We start from the raw sequence: 18,634 nt of genomic DNA, 5'->3' as shown, positions 1-18,634 counted from the left end.
AGTGGGTCAAGAAGATGTGAGATATACATACCTATGTATAGAAAGTACACGATGGAATATTACTCAGCCATAAGAAAGAGTGAAATAATGGCATCTGCAGCAACAGGATAGACCTAGAAATCAATCATGCTAAGTTAGACAGTGACAGACAAATATCATACATATCACGTATTATATGTGGAACCTGAAAAAAGGATACAGATGAACTTACTTTAAGAACAGAAGCAGACTCACAGACTTTGAAAAACTTAGGGTTACCAAAGGGGACAGGTGGCGGGGAGGGGGGGGTGGGCTGGGCGTTTGGGATGGAAATGCTCTAAAATCAGGTTGTGATGATGGCTGCACCACTATAAAGATAATAAAATTCAATGACTTAAAAATACGACCCCCGTAATCACCTCAAAACAACGGCGGTGCACCCCCACGCCCAGGTCAGGCTGCTCTCCTTCTTGGTGGCAAAACCTTTTTTTCCAAATCGGCGAGTGGTTCGGGAGACAAACCAGGCTTATTGGCTGGGGTGGGGGACACCCGCCCCCGGCTGGGACCCCAAGCACGCAGACTGACCGGCCCTGCATGGGGGCGGGGAGCTGCCAGACCTGAGGACGGTGCTGGCCGTCAGCACGGGCTCTTAGTGGGCTCCTCACCCAGACTCGGGGCCGGAGAGGACGGAACCCACGACACAAACTCACATCGGTCTGTGTCCTAATGGTGTAAACCCCAAGTCGGCGGGGCTGGCGTCAGAATCATTTCTCTGACCCCCTCCTGGGGTCACTACTGCTTCCCTGAGTTTGGCCTTTGACGTCCAGGCTGGGCTGGCTGGGGTGCAGCTGGGTCCGGCCAGGACAAGGCGAACTCCCTAAAGCGGCAGCTGGGACTGGGGACTGGACGCGGTGCCGTTGACGCCACGGGATGTGGAGCCGGCCGCCGGTTAAACGTGGACTCCGTGATGGTTATTTCTCAGCCCGGAGCAGGGTGGCTACGCAGAGTGCACGGCTGTGTTCTGCACGCTCCTGACGTGGTCCTGAGCCCTGCTACAGCCCGGTGCTGCGCCACAGGTCACTGGCGTCCCTGCCCTGAGAGCACAACGCCCTCCCTTTGCCACACGTGTGCAAGTAAGAGCTTAAGCTGCAGACAGAATCAGAGGAGACGATGACGGAGCTACTCAGGCAGAAAGGGGCCTGTTTAAAGGTGTTTCAAGAACTTAGTATGTTCTCATTAAAAACTATTTTTAAGCACAAACAACTCTTAAATAATGAAGTAGGTGGGGAGACCAGATGCTATTATAAATAAACCTGGTTATGAAACGTCATCTTCCCAAGGGGGGGGTGGGGGCGGGTGAACGGAAGAATGAGCAACAGGTCCATTTGCCTTGAAGAGCAAATACACAGTTTAGAAGACAACGCGTCACAAAAAAAGTCTTTGGAGGTTATGTTTTAAATGTTTTCTTAATATTGCATCTTTTTTTGTCTTTTTGCCTTTTCTAGGGCTGCACCTGCGGCATATGGAGGTTCCCAGGCTAGGGGTCGAATCGGAGCTGTAGCCGCTGGTCTACACCACAGCCACAGCAACGCAGGATCCAAGCCGTGTCTGCGACCTACACCACAGCTCACGGCAACGCCAGATCCTTAACCCACTGAGCAAGGCCAGGGATGGAACCTGCAACCTCATGGTTTCTAGTCGGATTCGTTAACCACTGCGCCACGACGGGAACTCCTTAATACTGCGTCTTTGGAACGTCTCGGCAGATCCACGGTTCGAGACGGAGAGGCGACACATGAGGTCCTAATCGCTGGGAAGGCGGGGGCGCCCACTGCCTGTGGGGACTGCTTCTGTCACCCAGACAGTTTATCTCATTGGTGTTGTCATCTCAGCACGAGGACGTCGGCCCAAGGAGACCTCTCTATCGATGAGCACTATCGCCTCCTTATCGACCGTCTGTCTGATGCACTGCTCGAGCCTTAAGCAACCAAGGCCACCTGGAACCCAGGGCTGAGCTTCCATCACCGGCCTGGCGTTGGGCGCGGGCTGGCTCCATCCATTCTGATCCCGGCTCCTTCTCCGTGTCAACCCCAAGGCCGCTCAGTGGGGCCCATCGGAAACGAGGGCTCCTGAATGAACACCTCTTCGGCTACAAGCCCCTGGGAGCCAGGGGCTGGGTCTCACCAAGCTCTGAATTCTCACTGTCCAGCAGGAGCCGGGCGCACAGGAGACGCTCACAGTGTGTGCCGGGGGCGGGGTGGACCTTCGGGGCCCCCTGGGTGGACGCAGCTGACGGTCAGCACAACCACACTCAACCAGAAACGCAGAGCAAGGTTTGCAACGTGCCCGCAGACCGGAGGAAAACCTGTCGCGGCAACGCCGAGGTCCCAACAACGAGCTCAAAGCCGAGGGAGAGGCGCCCCGTCTCTGAGGGACGCTGGCGCGGAACCAAGGCTGTGCGTCCGGCGGGGACAAGGGGAGGGGGCTGCCTGCGCCGCCAGGGGCGAGGGCGGGAGGCTGGCGACGGCAGGGCTGTGGCGAGGACTCAGCTGGGACTGCCGCTGAGCCGGGAGAAGCCGGCTCCAGTGGAGCCGTCGCGGCAGGAGAGGCTGCCCCCGGGAGGGAGAGTCACGCACACCAAAGTCATTTCCACGGCCAAGGACCCGAGCCAAGCCGGCATCCACGACAGACCCTGCTGGTCTGACGCTCGCTCGGGCAACCCCAGCTCTGCTCCGAGGAGGGGCCGCGTCTTTACCTATCGAGTCCCTCCCCCACGTCGTCAGCAAGGTAAAGGTATCTGGGTTTTGTAAAGAAGGACGTTCTACACCCTTAACCCCAGATGTCTGCTCAGGGTTTCCAGCCCCAGGCACCCCCAGCGCTCCGTGTTTGCGCGCAAGCGCCAGACCTGCCCCGGCTCTTCCTTCCTCGGCAGTTTCTCCAACTACCCGGATGGATCTGTTTCTTTCCCACTCATACTCTTTTTATTTTCACCTTTATTTATTTTACTTTTTTATTTCTTGTCTTTTTAGGGCCGTGCCCACGGTATACAGAGGTTCCCAGGCAAGGGGTCCAATTGGAGCTGTAGCCACAGGCCTACACCACAGCTCACGCCAACGCCAGATCCTTAACCCACTGAGGGAGGCCAGGGATCGAACCCGCATCCTCATGGATGCTAGGTGGGTTTGTTAACCGCTGAGCCACGACGGAAACTCCTATTTTCACGTTATTATTATTTTTATTTTTGCCATACCCGTGGCACGTGGAAGTTCCCGGACCAGGGATCAAAGCCGGACCCTCAACCTCTAGGCCACCAGGAACTTGTCGCTCGTACTCTTTTTAGAAGACAGACACTGGCAATGAAAGTAGGACAAAACTCCCTTCAACAGCTCGTCCATCACACACAGGTTAATCAAGCGCCTGTTCCAAGCAAACGATGACCAGATGGCAGAAGATTTCGGAGATTAAAATGCAGTCCCATTCCACCATCGAGCCTCCCCGCACCTGCCCACCTGTCCTGGATCGCGCTCTGGATCTTTCCCACCTGATTTCACTCTCCAGCGCCTCTGGGCCGTCGGCTTTCCTCCATCCAGTTCAAGAATCCAGGCCGCTTAAGATTTCTCCACCCAAAGCAAAAACATCTTGAGAATCTGATTCCTAAATGACTTCCTCCTGTTACACTGACTTTCGAAAATCACTTTTCATTTGTAATTGAAAATGTGCCGGATGCGTAAAAGGTGACGTATTAGATGAGGAGAAACACATGGTGCCAGCCCCAGACCCAGGACTGCGAGGACCCCAAGGGCCGAAGGGCACCCGCCTTGCACACAAAACCCGGAAGTGAAAGGACAGTGCGGTTCACGTTCACAACGAGCCCACAAGCCGGAACAGAGGTGGTCGCTGTTCCAGTTATCAGCACTCGACACTCTCGGTTTTCTGTAACTTAGGAGAGCGACTTATATTTTAAGCACACTTGGTAACCTTAACTGTGTCAGTGGCTTAGGCCGGCTCTGACTCTGCTGCTCACGGGTGCTGGGTGTGTCCCTTGGAGAAACGGACTCTGGATGAGAGGCTCTCACCCCCTGGAACTTCGGGGAGGGAGAAGACTCTGGTGTGCTGAGGGAGTGGGCAGGCTAGCCCTTCCCCTCCGAACAAAGCCCAGGGAGCCCTGAGGTGGAGAGAGGGGTGCTGGGGTGGGATGGATCCAGCTGTGCCTGAACCCTGCATCCTGAACCAATGGATGCATTTCTGTTTGCTTAAGCCAATTTGAGTTGTTTTGCTCAAGACAGAAAAAAAAGTCTCAGCTAATACAGTAGCATCAATACTGTGAACTCTGCTTAGAAAAACTCCTGTGTGACACAGAACTAAAAAGGAGTCAGGAGGAGGTGCCAACACGGCCCTGGCTGTCCGGCCAACTCTGCTGACTTTCGCCAAATCACTTGCTCTTTCACAAGCGGCCTCACCTGGGACACAAGATGCTCTGAAAGAGGAAGAAGAACATTGGAGGACGAAGACAACACAGGCATCAGAGCAGCAGCCTCGGAAGGGAGAAAGGGTGGGTGTCCACCGTCCACCCATAGCTGCTCTCATCCCTCAAACCCGGCACGTCACCGCAGGACTGTTCTAGAAGACCAGCACCCTGTCGCAGGTGACAGCAATGATGGGGCAGAAGACAACCGGTTTGTAACAGGTGCTCAGCCCCATGAGTCGACAGCAACTTGAGCAAACATTTAAAAAAGGAATTTCATCCAAGGGTGTGATTTTTCTTCTTCTGCCCACGTACCAGTCAGTCAGCAAGTTTGCGAGGAGCAGGGGATGGGAGTCAGGAAGGTTCTGCTTTTGACGTGTGGCCTAAGGAACGCAAGTTCTTTTCAGATTATAAGACTCCAAGTTAATAAAATAATACACTCTGGTGTATTCAAAACTGAGCAGGGACCATAAAATTAATGCAAATTCATGTGAGGTTTTCTCATTACACTGTTGTTAATCCCTAAGGCAGAGGCTGGATGGCCCCACTCACTCTATGCCTGGCGTGGAAGCCTCAGTCCTTGCGAGGGGGCAGGAGGACGGAGCACAGAGGCTAAGACGCGGGGCTGAGTGTGGTCCCCAGGCAAGGTGACAGGTGCATCCATCAAGGTCTCACACTTCCCTCCCCTGCCGCGCCCACGGCCATGTGGAAGTTCCCAGGCCAGGGACTGCACCAGTGCCACAGCAATGACCAGAGCTGCAGCGGCGCCAGCACCAGATCCTTAACCCCGGGCCACAAGGGAGTGCCCGAAGTCTCTACATTTTGAGAAAGTTATACCCCCCCCCCGGCAAGGGATCTATAAAAGAACTGACAGAAAAATAAGTGCAACGGCCAAGGGTACCCGTGAAAACCGTCTGCACGTTTTGAAACGAAAACAGTGATACCATTTTCTACCTTCTCTCCTGGGCAGATATTTAACAGCTGATGAAGAATGAGTAACGCGGGTGCCCCGTCTTCACACCTGTTTGGGAGCAATTTGCTACCATCTAGCAAAGGGCGGGACCGCCAGAGCCCTTGTTCACACCACGTGTGTGGGTCCAAACAACTCAGGAAAACGGCCTCTGCCTGTGAATCCGTACGTGTGGCATAAACGCACCTACGAGGTGGAGGGGCTGGGACGAGGGAGACAATGCAGCAAAACGCAGGCCGTCGGTGCACGTGGTCCTCACGCTGGCCCCCCAGCTCTCGAGTCTGAGATCTTACAGAAAATAAACCGAAGAAACCAGCTTACAAGTTCAAAGGAAGTTAGAGATGTGAGTCTTAACGGAGAGGCGTCTCCAGGACGTCACGTCAGACGAGAAAGACACGTCCAAGAACTTCGGCGGGACGGCTGCACGTGGGAGAGTGAGACACGCAGGGAAAGGCCTGAAAGGACGCGGCCACGTGCGGACGTGCTCGCGGGGGGAGGAGGCGGCACTTTTGGGGGGAGGTGATGATACACTCCCGTGCTGCGCTCGGCGTGCAGAACCCTCCCAGCGTTTACAGACCACGCGTGTGCAAGAGGAGGCGTGTAACCGCTTCTGCTGTGGGAACTTCAATGAAATACATCCGTTCATCTGTGGTTCTCGCCGAAGGGACGACCCGGACACAGGCCCCCGCGGGAACGCAAATAAGACACTGTCATCGGTGACGATGCCCGAGGCCATCCCCGCATCTCAGGGCCCGTCCAGGGACGCCGTCGAAGCCAGGGGAGCATGCGGTCCAAACACAACAGCACCCCCTGCTGGGCAGCAGTGACAGCAGGTGTGATGGGACAGTCCTGAGATGCACAGCACAGCACAACAGCCTTTAAAGAATGAAGGGCAGCCCTGTCCCTGTGGACATCAAAATATACCTGAGATGCTCCCTAAAACTAAGACAGCTTGGCGCTCCCATCATGGCTCAGCAGCAACGAGCCCGAGTATCCACGAGGTCTCGGGTTTGATTCCTGGCCTTGCTCCGTGGGTCAGGGATCTGGTGTTGCCATGAACTGCAGTGTACGTCGCAGGCTCAGATCCGGCATTGCTGTGGTGTAGGCCAGCAGCTGTAGCTCTGATTCGACCCCTAGCCTGGGAACTTCCATATGCAGCAGATGCAGCCCTAAAAGGAAAAAAAAAAAAAGAATTAAGCAAGCTTATGTGGTAGAACGACATGAGAGGTGTGAGCCACTGATGTCTTTTAAAAATGTGTGTCTTTGTACAATTTCTGGAGGGAGGAAATGCTGGCAGCTGGAAAGGATGTGGAAGTGGGGCTTGCAAGGGCTACGAAGTTTCCAGAGTCATGCAGCCAGCTCTGGACCAGCCTGGGTTCCAGCGGGAGGAGCTTGTCCTGCCTGCTGAGCCCTGCCCTCTGCTCTGGGGGGGGCGAAGAGGACAGAGCCGGTCATCTGTTCCCTATTCTTCCTGGAGGAATTTACACGCTGGCTCCTCAGCAGAAGCCAGATTTTCCCGAAAACTTCTCCCAGGAGCTTTCATCCATCGAAATGCTTTTGGGGTGGGAGACGCATGAGGTGTCATTTCCCTCCTAAATCTGTTAGCTTTGAGTTAAAATCCAGCAGCCAACCCTACACGATAACCCTTACAAGGTTCAGACTCATTAAAAAGTTTGCTAATAGCATTTTCTCAAATGTCAAACTCGCAGAATGGTGATCAATTATATATTTGAATTCATGAAAGAACAAAGCAATGACAATACAGTTTTTAGAAGAAATTGCTTCTTTTGTAAGATTAATTCACCAGGCAACTAGAAACACAGCATGAAACATGGAGCTTCTGCTGAGGCGCAGCAGGTTAAGAATCTGACTGTAGTGGCCAGGTGGCCGCAGAGGTGCAGGTTCGACCCCTGGCCTGGTGCAGTGGGTTCAAGGATCAGGCATGGTCGCAGCTGTGGCTCAGATTCAGTCCTTGGCCCAGGAATTTCCATGTGTCATGGGTTAGAAAAAGAAAAAAAAAAAGAAAAAAAAAGAAAAAGAAGAAAAGGCCATAAAAAGAAAAAAAGGGGAAAAAAAGAGCATGAAACATTAACTTATTAATAAAAAAGAGTAGAAAGACAGATGCATTGCTGAAAATTTTAAATTTTTCATATTTCTGAGTGAAGCAATATAGTCATCTTTTAAACCTCTGTTTCCTACTTAAAAACAGTAAAAAACAAACGCACGTACGGTTATTCTATAAAAGTCATTTTTGTGCCTGTGTTAAAATTCTCCAGAGACACTAACTCTTTGGGGGAAGAGACATTTAAATACCTGTTGTGCTTGGTGGCAAAGAGACCCCCTCCCCGGTTAATGTTCTGAATAGGAGCCACTTCATTCCTGACGACCCCGCATGCACCTGCTTCCGTTAGTTTTAGAAAAGCAAATACGGGTTCTCGCGCGGCTCTGAAATTCATGTGCAGGAGAAACAACCATCTGTCAGCGACGCGCGAACCTGGACCCACGACCCTAAAGGGCCTCGGTCCTCTCTTGCGGGGGAAGAACCCGAGGGCGAGGACGGGGCTTCTGGAAGGTTCCCTGCCACTCCAGCAGCACCCCCTCCCCATTTAGTGTGACCTACAGGACAGGCCATGGCCTCCTCTCCAGTGGGTGCGGTTCGGCCCAGACCACCTGCTCCACACACAGGTCCTGCCTGGATGCAGGGAGGCTCTGCCCTGCAGCGCAGCATCCCTCCGGGAGCTCACCGTCCAGTGCGTCCGGGGGGCGGTCCACGCGCAGCCCAGCACCCCCAGACCAGGGCCGGCCCCGACCCCACGCCCTGCAAGCCTGACTCGGACCCCGGCCGGGGGCGTCGCTCACCAGGGCCCTGCACACCCTCCCGAGGGGCTGCTGGTCGTCCTCGCACCTGGGCGGGGGGAGGGGGGGTCCCAACCTGAGGGGGACTCGGGCCTGGAAACGCCCATCACCCCCATGGCCCCCCCGCAGGCCGCCGGACAGGAGAACGTGACGGCAGGTTGAAGCTCACCTCGCGGACGTGGCGACTCTGCGGTTTTCACCGCAGCTGCCCTCGGAGGCACCGAAATGTTTCTGAGACGGTGAGAATAGAAAAGGAAGTCAGCAACTCCCTATGCAAAGAGAGGCCGAGACCGCCTAGTGCACAAAATCGCACGCTTTTGCTGAGGGCGGCCACCCTGTGTCGCCGTCCCCACGGGAGAGCAGCCCGCGCAGGCTCACCGGTCAAGGCACATCTGAAAATCGGGGTTTCGGAGTTCCCTGGTGGCGCCGCTCCTGTGGCGCAGGTTTGATCCCTGACCCGGTAACGTCCACATGCCACGGGCACAGCCAAAAAGAGAAACTCCTGGTGTCTCTCCCCCATCAAGTGTACGGACACACACGCTTTGTGGACATTCCAAGGGGAACCACGAACCCAAAGCTCTTTGCCCCCGCCCCCGCCCCCGGGTCCCAGGACGGCAGCTTCCTAGAGCTGGGGCAGCAAACCTCTCCCACCACGAGGCAGACTGTCCACCTGCAGCCTCGCAGGCTCCGGTCTCTGCTGCAGTGAGGCAACTCTGTCCCTGCGGCTGGACGGCAGCCATGGACATGCAGGAACGAACAAACGTGGCCGTGTTCCAATAAAACTTTACTTACAGAAGAGAAATCTCAATTTCCTGCATCTTCTCGGGCCATGGGAATATCATTCCACTTGATTTTTTCCCGCAAACACCAGGAAACGTAAAAGCCATTCTGAGCTTACAGGACACATCAAAGCAGGATACACAGGGCCTGGCCCACGGGCTCTATTTGCCAACCCCGCCCCTCAGGCCAGCTCGGGCCAGGCCTTGTTGGCAGCACCAGACACCGTCCCCGAGTCATCAATGGAAGAGGAGGTGTCCCTCTGCCGGGCAGGGGCAGCCAGTGAAGGGAGCACGAGAGCCGGGCGGGGAGCCGGGGCGGTAACCACGGAGAATCATGCTCGGATCCACCTCTGCCCGCAGTTCGGCTCGAGCGTCACAATCTCCCTGGACTCAACGTCCCGGACGGTAAAGCAGAGCCTTCTGTTCCATGACCATCAAGCCGTGCCTGCCTCTGGACCTCGCCCTCCTGACAACAAGGTCAGAGAACTGGACCCGGGAGCCACAGCAGCACGAGGGGTCAGCTCTGCCCTGAGCGCCAGACAAGGCCAGGAGCAGGCAGGGGCCACAGTCTCTGGGCACCGCGACGTCTGAGTGACCCCAGCCAGAGGGCCATTGGCCAGACAATGGGAAAGCCCCACCTCGTCACATCCCTCTGCACGGCGACCCCGAGCCCAAGCCCAGGGACAGTCGTGTGGGATGCACCAAGGCGAGTCGGCCAGCGGATCCCAGAGCACCTGTCCTCGCAAAGGACACCCCAAGCCAACCATCACTTCACCTCGTTTCATGCTAGTCTACTGAGGGGGCTCGGGGGAGATGGCCCATGGGAGAGAAGACACCACAGTCCAGCAACACGGGGCGCGAGGTGGCAAAGGGACAGCAGGTGGGCCCTGCACCAGGAGGACCAGTGTCCCCGAGGTGGTGGGAGAATGGGGACAGAGGGAGGGCAGGTGGCCCCTGCACCAGGACGAAGACCAGCGTCCCCAGGGTGAAGGTGGAGAGAGGCACCTGCTAAATGACTAAGGCGATGGTGGTACAACCAGCCTGGTGCCTGGGGCCCCCTCCTGCCCAAGAATCACAGGAAATGGGCAGGAACCGTCAAAAGGCCAGCGGCAGGGAGCAGGGCGGAGGGCTGCAGCGGGCAGGGGCAACCAGGATCTAATCTGACGGGAGGCCAGCGGGGGGCTCATGTTAGAGAACCTAAGAGAATCGCAAGTGGCGGCTGGCCGGGCACGAGGACGGCCCTGGGACGGTGCGCGTCGGTGCCCATCCCGGGCGCGCTGCCTCGGGGCCGGTGAGGCCGCGGGACAAGCTGCTGAGCCGCAGGGTCTGGGCGGGAACGGGGCAAACAGAAAACAGAAAGGAGCACACCCTCCCGGAACAGACTCCTGCTCTGAAAAGGCGATCTGGACGCTGACCGTCTCTGAGTCAGACCCAGGTCCCAGAGGCTCCATCAGGTGCCCGAGGCCCTCACGGAAGGGCCCGGCTGCGCGTGCAGATGGTCAGCAAAAGAGGAGTCACGCAGCCAGTAGAGCGCTACACCCGCTACAACCTCCCAACACGAGATAAAACGGGGAAGAAAGTGCCCTGCCTTCTAACGACGCCGGTCACCCCAGAGCCAGCGTCCGAGGGACGAGGGCGGGCGGCTCCGCAAAGAAGCCCGCGCAGCGAGCGCAGACCAGGCGGGCCCCGGCTGGGGCGAGCGGGGCGGTCGGGGGCCAGGCCGCGCCGACGCCAGAGGGCAAGGCCAGAGGTCGGGCCGGGGCAGGTGGGGCGGGCGCTTCGGCTCCAGGGTTCCGTGGACCCGCATCTGCCCAGCGGGGCAGCCGGCTCGCCAGAGTGGGGGCGCCGGGAGGAAGGAGCCCGTCACTCACCTTTCCCGTTCACGGCGAGCCCCGTGGCCATGGCCGCGGTCACGGGACCGGCCGCCGGCGGCACGAGCGGGTGTATCCGGGGCCGGCTCCCCATCCGGGCCCGCTCGGCGCCGGGGCCCAGCAAAGCTCCCACGGGCTTCTCGGCCGCCACCTCCGGCGCCACTGTGTCCTCCTGGCCCTGCTCGACGGGGTCCAGTTTCTCGGGGCTCTCGCTCGGAAAGCCGTCCACCGCGGTCCTGCTCCTGATGGGGCTCTTGGGCACGAGGATCTTGATGCCGGACTTGGCCAGGTCCATGTTCTTCCGCTGCGAGAGGCTCGGGGCCGGGTTCTTCCTGAACTTCTGGCTGGCGGTGAAGAGCGGGCTGGCTTTGGCCTCGGGGTCTTTGCCGATCACCAGGGACTTGGGCGAGGCCTTGGCAAAGCTGCTGTGGGTGGACCTGGAGATCTGCTTGCGGGCATTGTTGGGGGAGCCCCGGCTGGGCCTGGCGAGCGCGCCCTCCTTCTGCTTCTCGGGGTGGCGCCTGTTGAAGTCGTGGATGTACTCCTCGCAGTTCACCAGGTGCTGCTCCGGCTCCCACGTGTCGTCCTCGCTGTCGTAGCCTTTCCACCGGACCAGGTACTCCGTCTTCCCTTTCTTGTTCTTCCTCTTGTCCACGATCCTTTCAACCTGTCAACAGAAGAGAAGACGAAAGTGTCAGCGGGCGCCGCGAGGGCAGCGGGCGAGGGAGTGACGGAACCTCAAGCGCGGCAAGACCGGCGACCCACGAGGCGGCTGGAGGCAGAACCGCGACCGCGTGTCGGGGCTGTTGGCCATTTCCTGGAAATTAAGTCAAACAAAATGCTACAAGTTTAGTCCTACAACGTACAGAGCTGTGGAAGGGAGCTGTATTTCTATATGATTCAAAGGGGGCTCTCTTCATTTCTGACACTGAACCCCGACTGCTGAAATCGTTTTTCACAGTCAAAACCGGACCAGTCCCGGTCAGCTCGGGCCTCCTGTCCGGTCCTCGCAGGTTAAGGACAGCAGGCGCTCGTGAACGGCACGGCTGTGGTCCATGGGGAGTGCTGCGGGTGGCCCAGGGTCGGTACTGCAGGAACCACTCAGGAGCGCTCGGCTAAAGTCAAAAAGGGCAACAGAGGACTTGAGGCTTTACTGGTGATACAACGGTGTGGGACGGCCAGGTTATTTACCTTGAAAACCTGGTCTCACGCTGACATCTTTCAAGGAGGATGCTGTCCACCTGTGCATTTGATTCCCAACACACCCTGTACCAAATTTATGAATTCACGCAACCTTGCCAGGAAACGTTTTTACTTGACTGTGGCAAATTCCACTACCTTAATTAACATCCTAAGTGTACGTGGGAGATGGCCTATGACTCCTGTGAACAAAATAAACACGACGGTGTCCCCCACATCATGGGAGAAACACTCAGAATCTGGTTTTTAGGCCGACCACTCCAGTCGGCCTAAAAACCACCAGCCTGCTTCCCCGGCGGCAGCAGGCACCTGTACCTTGTAGGTAGAGGCCTTAGCTACAGAGCAGGAAGCTTTTTTGGTTTTTTCGTTTGTTTGCTTTTGGCTGCACCCATGGCATACGGAAATTCCCAGGCTAGGGACTGAACCTGCGCCACAGCTGTGACCTAAGCCACAGCTGTAGCAACGCCAGATCCTTAACCCAGTGCTCCACACTAGGGATTGAACCTGTGCCTCTGCAGTGACCCCAGCCACTGTAGTCGGGTCCTTAACCTGCTTAGCCACAGCAGGAACTCCCCGGCACCTCTTTAATTAAGGATGCAAAGGGGTAAACCCATCCATTATGGGGTCTGCCGCAAACTTCTGGCAAAGTTACGGCCTAGGCCAGATGACACAACGCGGTGCCTAGTTCTCCAACATTCTGAAAGAGCAGAAGCTGTGGACAGGCACAGGCCACCCCAGCATTTCCATTGCTGTCAAAACAGCCCCAAATTCCACAACATATCCACCTGGGTACAGAGAATTAGAGCCCTTAACTACAGAAAAGCCCAAAGTCAAATACACATTACTGCTTCTGCGCAAAAAGCACTACGGTAAAGAAAGGCCCTGTTTCAGCAGAAGAGGCTGATTTCACGCCCGGCCAACCTCCAGCCCCACGTGTCAGACCCTGCACGGGGGCCACCAGGTCCAGGGGCTGCACGGGTGGCTCTGAAAGGGAGTTCCCTCCCCTCTGCTTGTGAAGAGTTGTGTTTAAGGGCATGTTTCTGTTTAAAGAAAACAAGAATTTCTGGAAAGTTCCATGCAAATCAATTTAAATACAAGGGGTAAAGGGATTATCTCATAAAAGCAAAGGAGGCTGGTACTATTTTCTTTCTACATCAGTTTCCATCCGGAGGCAGGAGGCAGGCTGGACCAGAGTAGCCCATCTTCCCTGCATCCAGCTCCTTGGAGCCCCATGAGGGGCTGGGCTGGGAGGCTGACTTTCCTTCCTTCTGGGGGGCCCATTGGACCCTCCCCTGGCCAGCGCCAGGGCCCTCCAGGACCCCCACCAGGCCATTCTGCCACTGTGGCACCAAAGCGGCCACAGACGCCACGTGATGAAACAAAACTGCTTGCTTGTGGACTGGAGTTAGGCTTCCATGTCATGTGTCCTAAAATATTGCCCCTGTTGATTTTCTTCAACTATTTAAAACCATGGAGACCATGCTTCGAGTTGGCCTGCAGGTCCCGCTAATGACCCTGCATCAGATGGGGACACTGAGCACACAGCGGCCGATCTCCTAACTCTTGTGGGCGCGTGGCTGCGAGCTGACAACACGTGGCTGACATGGGGACACAAACGCCAAGTGGCAGGTCGACACCAGCCCCTCGACACAGGTGGGAAGCTCAGGCCACCTCCAGCACAGGCCCCAATACCAAAGTCACAAGAAACCACTCCCCGCCCCGACAAATGTCTCCTCTCTTTGAAGCTTAAAAAAGTACAAGTCTTGTTCATTCCTGCTCTGAGTGGCCAAAATAAGTTAATCTGCCACAAAAAGGCACATCGTCTGATTCCACAAGAGTCTACTGGAATGCGAAGCCTAAAATCACTTCCAGGGCACTGCAGAGATGAGGAAGCAAAGACCCTCGACCACAAGACAACACAATAAGCAAATCTCTCTTGGGGTTTCAGGCCACTGCCCCTGAGTGCTTCTGAAAACTAGCACTTTCTCAAAGTATACCACGGAATCCACTGGGTTTTTTTTTTTTCCTTTTAAGGCTGCACCTGCGGCATATAGAAGTTCCCAGGCTAGGGGTCAAATTGGCGCTGCGGCCACAGCAACACGGGATCTGAGCCGCGTCTGTGACCTACACTTCAGCTTGCAGCAATGCTGGATCCTTAACCCACTGAGTGAGGCCAGGGATCAGACTCTAAACTGCGTTCTTCACCCACTGAGCCACAACAGGAACTCCAGGAATCCACTTCTAATTACAGAACTTCAGTGCAAAGAGATTTACAAAACAAACTCTTCAGAAAAGCACAGAATTGCAGACAAAAGTTCTTTTTGTTGGGATTTCCTTCTAAAACTTGATCAAAACCCACAACATGCAAGACGTAAAAGCTGCTCTCCTGACAGTGTACAGAGCAGTGAAGTTCTCAGAGCAGCTTAGAGTGGTCTCTGGGCCCTGGAATGTGCTGGGATGGACCAGGCAGGGGTTGCGAGAAAGGCAGAAAGACATGAACCCATGAACAAAACCGCAGAGCGGCTACAGAGCTCAGTCTGAGAAGGAGGACAGTACCTGCTACGGCCGCAGTTCACACACCAAAAGGCAGCTGAAGTCACATCCGGGCAACAAGGCCCGCAAGTACATCCGCTCCCAAGACCAAGACCGAAGTTGTGGGATAATCACAGCAGGAAACATCTGGCACTTTGTACCCTCATCAATGGCTGTGCCGGCGGCTGTGCTGGCTGCGAACACTTACTCCGATTCCTCCCGGACAGTGGGCTCCCAGGAGGACTCTGAAACCAGAAGCAATGCTGGAAGCTTTTCTCAGGTTTGAGCCTTACCCCAGCGCCTGGGTAACTGGCAACACCAGAACATCACTACAGAAGAAAGAAGGACTACAACCCGGCTTTTGTCAAAGAATTCTGGGGGCGCTTTGCAGCAACCGCTCTTCTGATCAGGAAGATAGGTTTTTACCAGCCATTTGAAAAGTGTGTTAACTATTAAGAACAGACACAGTTGCCTCAACCATGCACAACAGCTGCTAACAATTAAAAACAGAGGCAGATACACTGTTGCACAGCAAGAAACAGGAGTAAGAGACACACAACAATTTGATGACACTGGAAAAGAAACCAAACGCCTGCAGAAGGGAGGGGATTGGACCTTTGAAACAAGGGACACCAATGCTGTCTGCACCCAGAAAGCACAGTCTCAGGGGCATCAGGTGTGATGGAGTCGATCACACAGGAGCCCCACAGAAGGGGAGCCCCCTGATAACCACCCCCTCAATCCTGGGTGGCCCCCTGATCTACACCAGGCTGGGGAGAGTGACAGCTGTGCGGTGTCCTGTCCTGCACCCCATGTTCCATGATGGGTGAGAGCTCCCAGGAGCCAGCCCACAGCCCACTGTGATCTGTTTCGTGGGAAAGACACCCTGCGAAATCAGCAAAAAAAAAGTGGTGAAGGGGCTGAGGTCCCGGGGGCGCCCAGCGCGAGCTGGCCAGGGTCCTCTCCCAGGGGAGTCGCACAGGGCAGGCTTCCTCCCTCCGGCCCCGCTGCCCCGGCCCAGGCAGGATGCTGTCTACTGGAGTCACGCCTGAGAGCCCCTCTGCCCAGCACGGAGCCAGACCCCAGATTCCTGGAGGGCGAGTGGGGTTCAGCATAAGCCGCACCAGGCAGCGTCACAGCCGACCTTCAAAACCGCGATCAGAAACCCACAAAGCTGCCGTAGGGAAAGGCTGAGAGGAGGGGACCTCGCACGCAGGGCCAAGACGAAGGCGGCCAGGCGACAAGGAAGCACATCTCCGCAGCTCTGAGGAAAAGGGGCACCTCAGAATGTTCCGGAGAGGAGCATATGCTTCAGCAGCAGAGCCCCATCTCCAGGACAGCGTCCTAGGGAGCTCGGCAGACCCGTCCCTACCAGACAAACCCGAACCCACCAGCTAAAGCCTCTCAAAACTGTCCTAAGGCCACAGAGCAAATGAAGAAACAAACGGTACTCCAGGAAGCCCACCAGCAGGTGCTCAGGTGAGCGAGAGTGAGGGACACCTGAGCCACAGGCCGGTTCAGGGACGGGAGCCCACCTCGGGGGCCACAGCCAAGAACACGGGCTCTGCCCCCGCGCTCCCCAGCAGGCTCACCGCATCTCACCAGGGCACGGGGGCCTCGGGCCTGCTCCTGCCCCCCTCCCCTCAGGGGTGGCAGGCAGGGACCCTGGGGACTCTGACTGCTTCCACCCCAAACCATTCGTAGGGGACAGGTTCCACGCTGGGAGGGGCAAGCTGTGCATCCCAGCGGGTCCCTGTCTACCAGCACCCAGACTATGGGACCCAGCCCAGGGACAGGGGAGCCGTCAGCAGAGAGCTGTGCCCTCAAAAACTGACTCTGCTCAGTCGGAGTGTGGGCGTCAGGCTGACACCCAAAGACGCGCTTGAAAATGACAGTCGGAGCAGCAAGCTGAACCCCAGCCGCCCAGTTCACCGTGGAGAAGCAGACCGAGAGCTGCCTGGGGTCGAAAGAAACCTCCAAGAGTGGCCTCAAGACGACTCTGCTCCATTTTAACTGGATCAGATTGATGAGGAATTATGCGCCAAGTATTGTCAAAACCAGAGGAGCAGGAGTTCCCGTCGTGGCGCAGTGGTTAATGAATCCCACGAGGAACCATGAGGTTGCGGGTTCGGTCCCTGCCCTTGCTCAGTGGGTTAACGATCCGGCATTGCCGTGAGCTGCGGTGTAGGTTGCAGACACGGCTCGGATCCCGCATTGCTGTGGCTCTGGCGTAGGCCGGTGGCTACAGCTCCGATTCGACCCCTAGCCTGGGAACCTCCATATGCCGCGGGAGTGGCCCAAGAAATGGCAAAAAGACAAAAAAAAAAAAAAAAAAACCAGAAGAGCAATCGACCAGTGATGAGGCGGGAAGTGTCATACCAAATAAAGCCGGCAGCCTGGGGACATCAGGGAAAGGGCCGGAGAGCCCCCCAACCCCCTTGCAGGCGGGCCGCGGGGGGGGGGGGGGTCCACACAAGGCTTCGCAGAGGGGGGGAAACAGACCTCATTCTCATCCGTCTGGCCAGGACACCGCACAACCAATGAGGCAAAGAACCGCAAAAACGAGTCCCGGAGATGCGAAAAGGAGCCAGTACCCAGAGCTGCTACAACCTAAGACTTAACATGTCCAGTGTCCCCCAAAAAACTGTGAGGCAGGAAGAGACACAGGAGCAAGTGACTGATACACAGGATAAGAAACGGGCAAGAGACACCGCTACCGGCTATACCAGACCAAGACTTCAAATAAGCCAAAGAACGACAGGGCGTCACATTTAAAGCATAAAAGGAAAGGATGAGGCCAACGCCACATTAAATCAAGAACATCCCTGATGAGCCACACGGAGCTCCTGGAGCTGAGAGGTCCCTCCCGGGGCGGAGATACGCCTCCTAAAGGGAAAACTGCCGAGACGTGCGCAACAGAAAACGGGAAATGACACGGCTTCAACAGGGCGGCTGGGAGAACGGCCCAGGCGGGGGGCTGGCCGCAAGGACTTATCTCAAACTTAGGGGGGCTTCTTGTCTCTGAGGGTCACCTTCCCCAGCTCTGGAAATCCGACCTGGGGCTGGTCAGTGCGCCCCACAGGCATCTGTCCATCTCGGGGAACGCTGCCCAAGAGTCCCCCGCCCCCCAAGGGCAGTCAGGATCCACCACAAAAAAACCACTCCAAAGGGCCCGAGGTGAGCCTGACGGTCAGCGTCGGAGCCACCCACCTGCTGTCCCGAGCCATCGTCTCCCAAGGGAACCTGCCTGCCTCCTGCCCGAGGCGGCTGTCACTTTCCTCCTCTACCTCTGAGAAAGGTCGGAACCACGTGCCACCACACTGGTGAGGTCGACCCCCTGCCCAGGGAAGAGGCCACCTCGGGGCCGTGTCCTGCAGCCGCGTCCACGCAGTGTGCAGTGTGCAATCGCCTCTATTTCTCCACGTCGGACCACAGGGGGGCGGCGGCGGGGGGCCCATTAACTGCAGGTCAATGATCTGGGCCGCATGACAAGCTACTCAGCCCTACGGATTTTCCCAAGTCCATCACGCGACCCTCGAGGCTTTCATTCTCTCCTCCGAGAAAACCACATCCTTGTCAGCTTCCCACCATCCTAAGCGAAACTGTCGGGAACTGTGACGGGGCTGTGATTTTGCCCGATTTGCACGCTTTCAAGCGAGCCTGCATCGTTTGTTTTCCAGGATGTGGCAAAGGCAAGACCCCGATCACAGACAAAACGCCCTGCTCTCGCGGCAGACGGAGCCGCCCGCGGGCCGGGTGAGGGCCGAGTGTCCGTGCGTCACGGTGCAGGGGAGGAGGCCGCTCTCGGACGACGGACGGTGAGCACGCCTGCCCCAGCCTCTGGCAGGAGAAACCACTGCTGTCTCCCAAACCTCCCTGGCCGCCTTTGAAGGGGCAGGGAAAGGGACAAGCAGAGGAAGGGAGTCAAAGGCCAGACCTTCCAGTTATAACATGAGCACCCGGGCTGCAGTGTACAGCGTGG

At 56.7% G+C, this 18,634-nt stretch overlaps 1 protein-coding gene across 2 annotated transcripts in view; it reads right to left on the bottom strand.

Annotated features, from left to right (window-relative positions):
- CDYL (chromodomain Y like) overlaps window positions 1-18,634 on the bottom strand; it is a 126,734-nt gene that overhangs the window by 44,363 nt on the left and 63,737 nt on the right. For both annotated transcript variants that reach the window (XM_047797692.1, XM_047797693.1), the window contains exon 2: window positions 10,921-11,587. In XM_047797692.1, the coding sequence (XP_047653648.1) occupies window positions 10,921-11,587 (667 nt within the window). The remainder of the gene's footprint in view (window positions 1-10,920; window positions 11,588-18,634) is intronic.

This window comes from Phacochoerus africanus, chromosome 9 (genome assembly GCF_016906955.1).
Source record: "Phacochoerus africanus isolate WHEZ1 chromosome 9, ROS_Pafr_v1, whole genome shotgun sequence".
NCBI lineage: Eukaryota > Metazoa > Chordata > Mammalia > Artiodactyla > Suidae > Phacochoerus > Phacochoerus africanus.
This window is presented reverse-complemented; position numbering and strand designations above follow the sequence as displayed.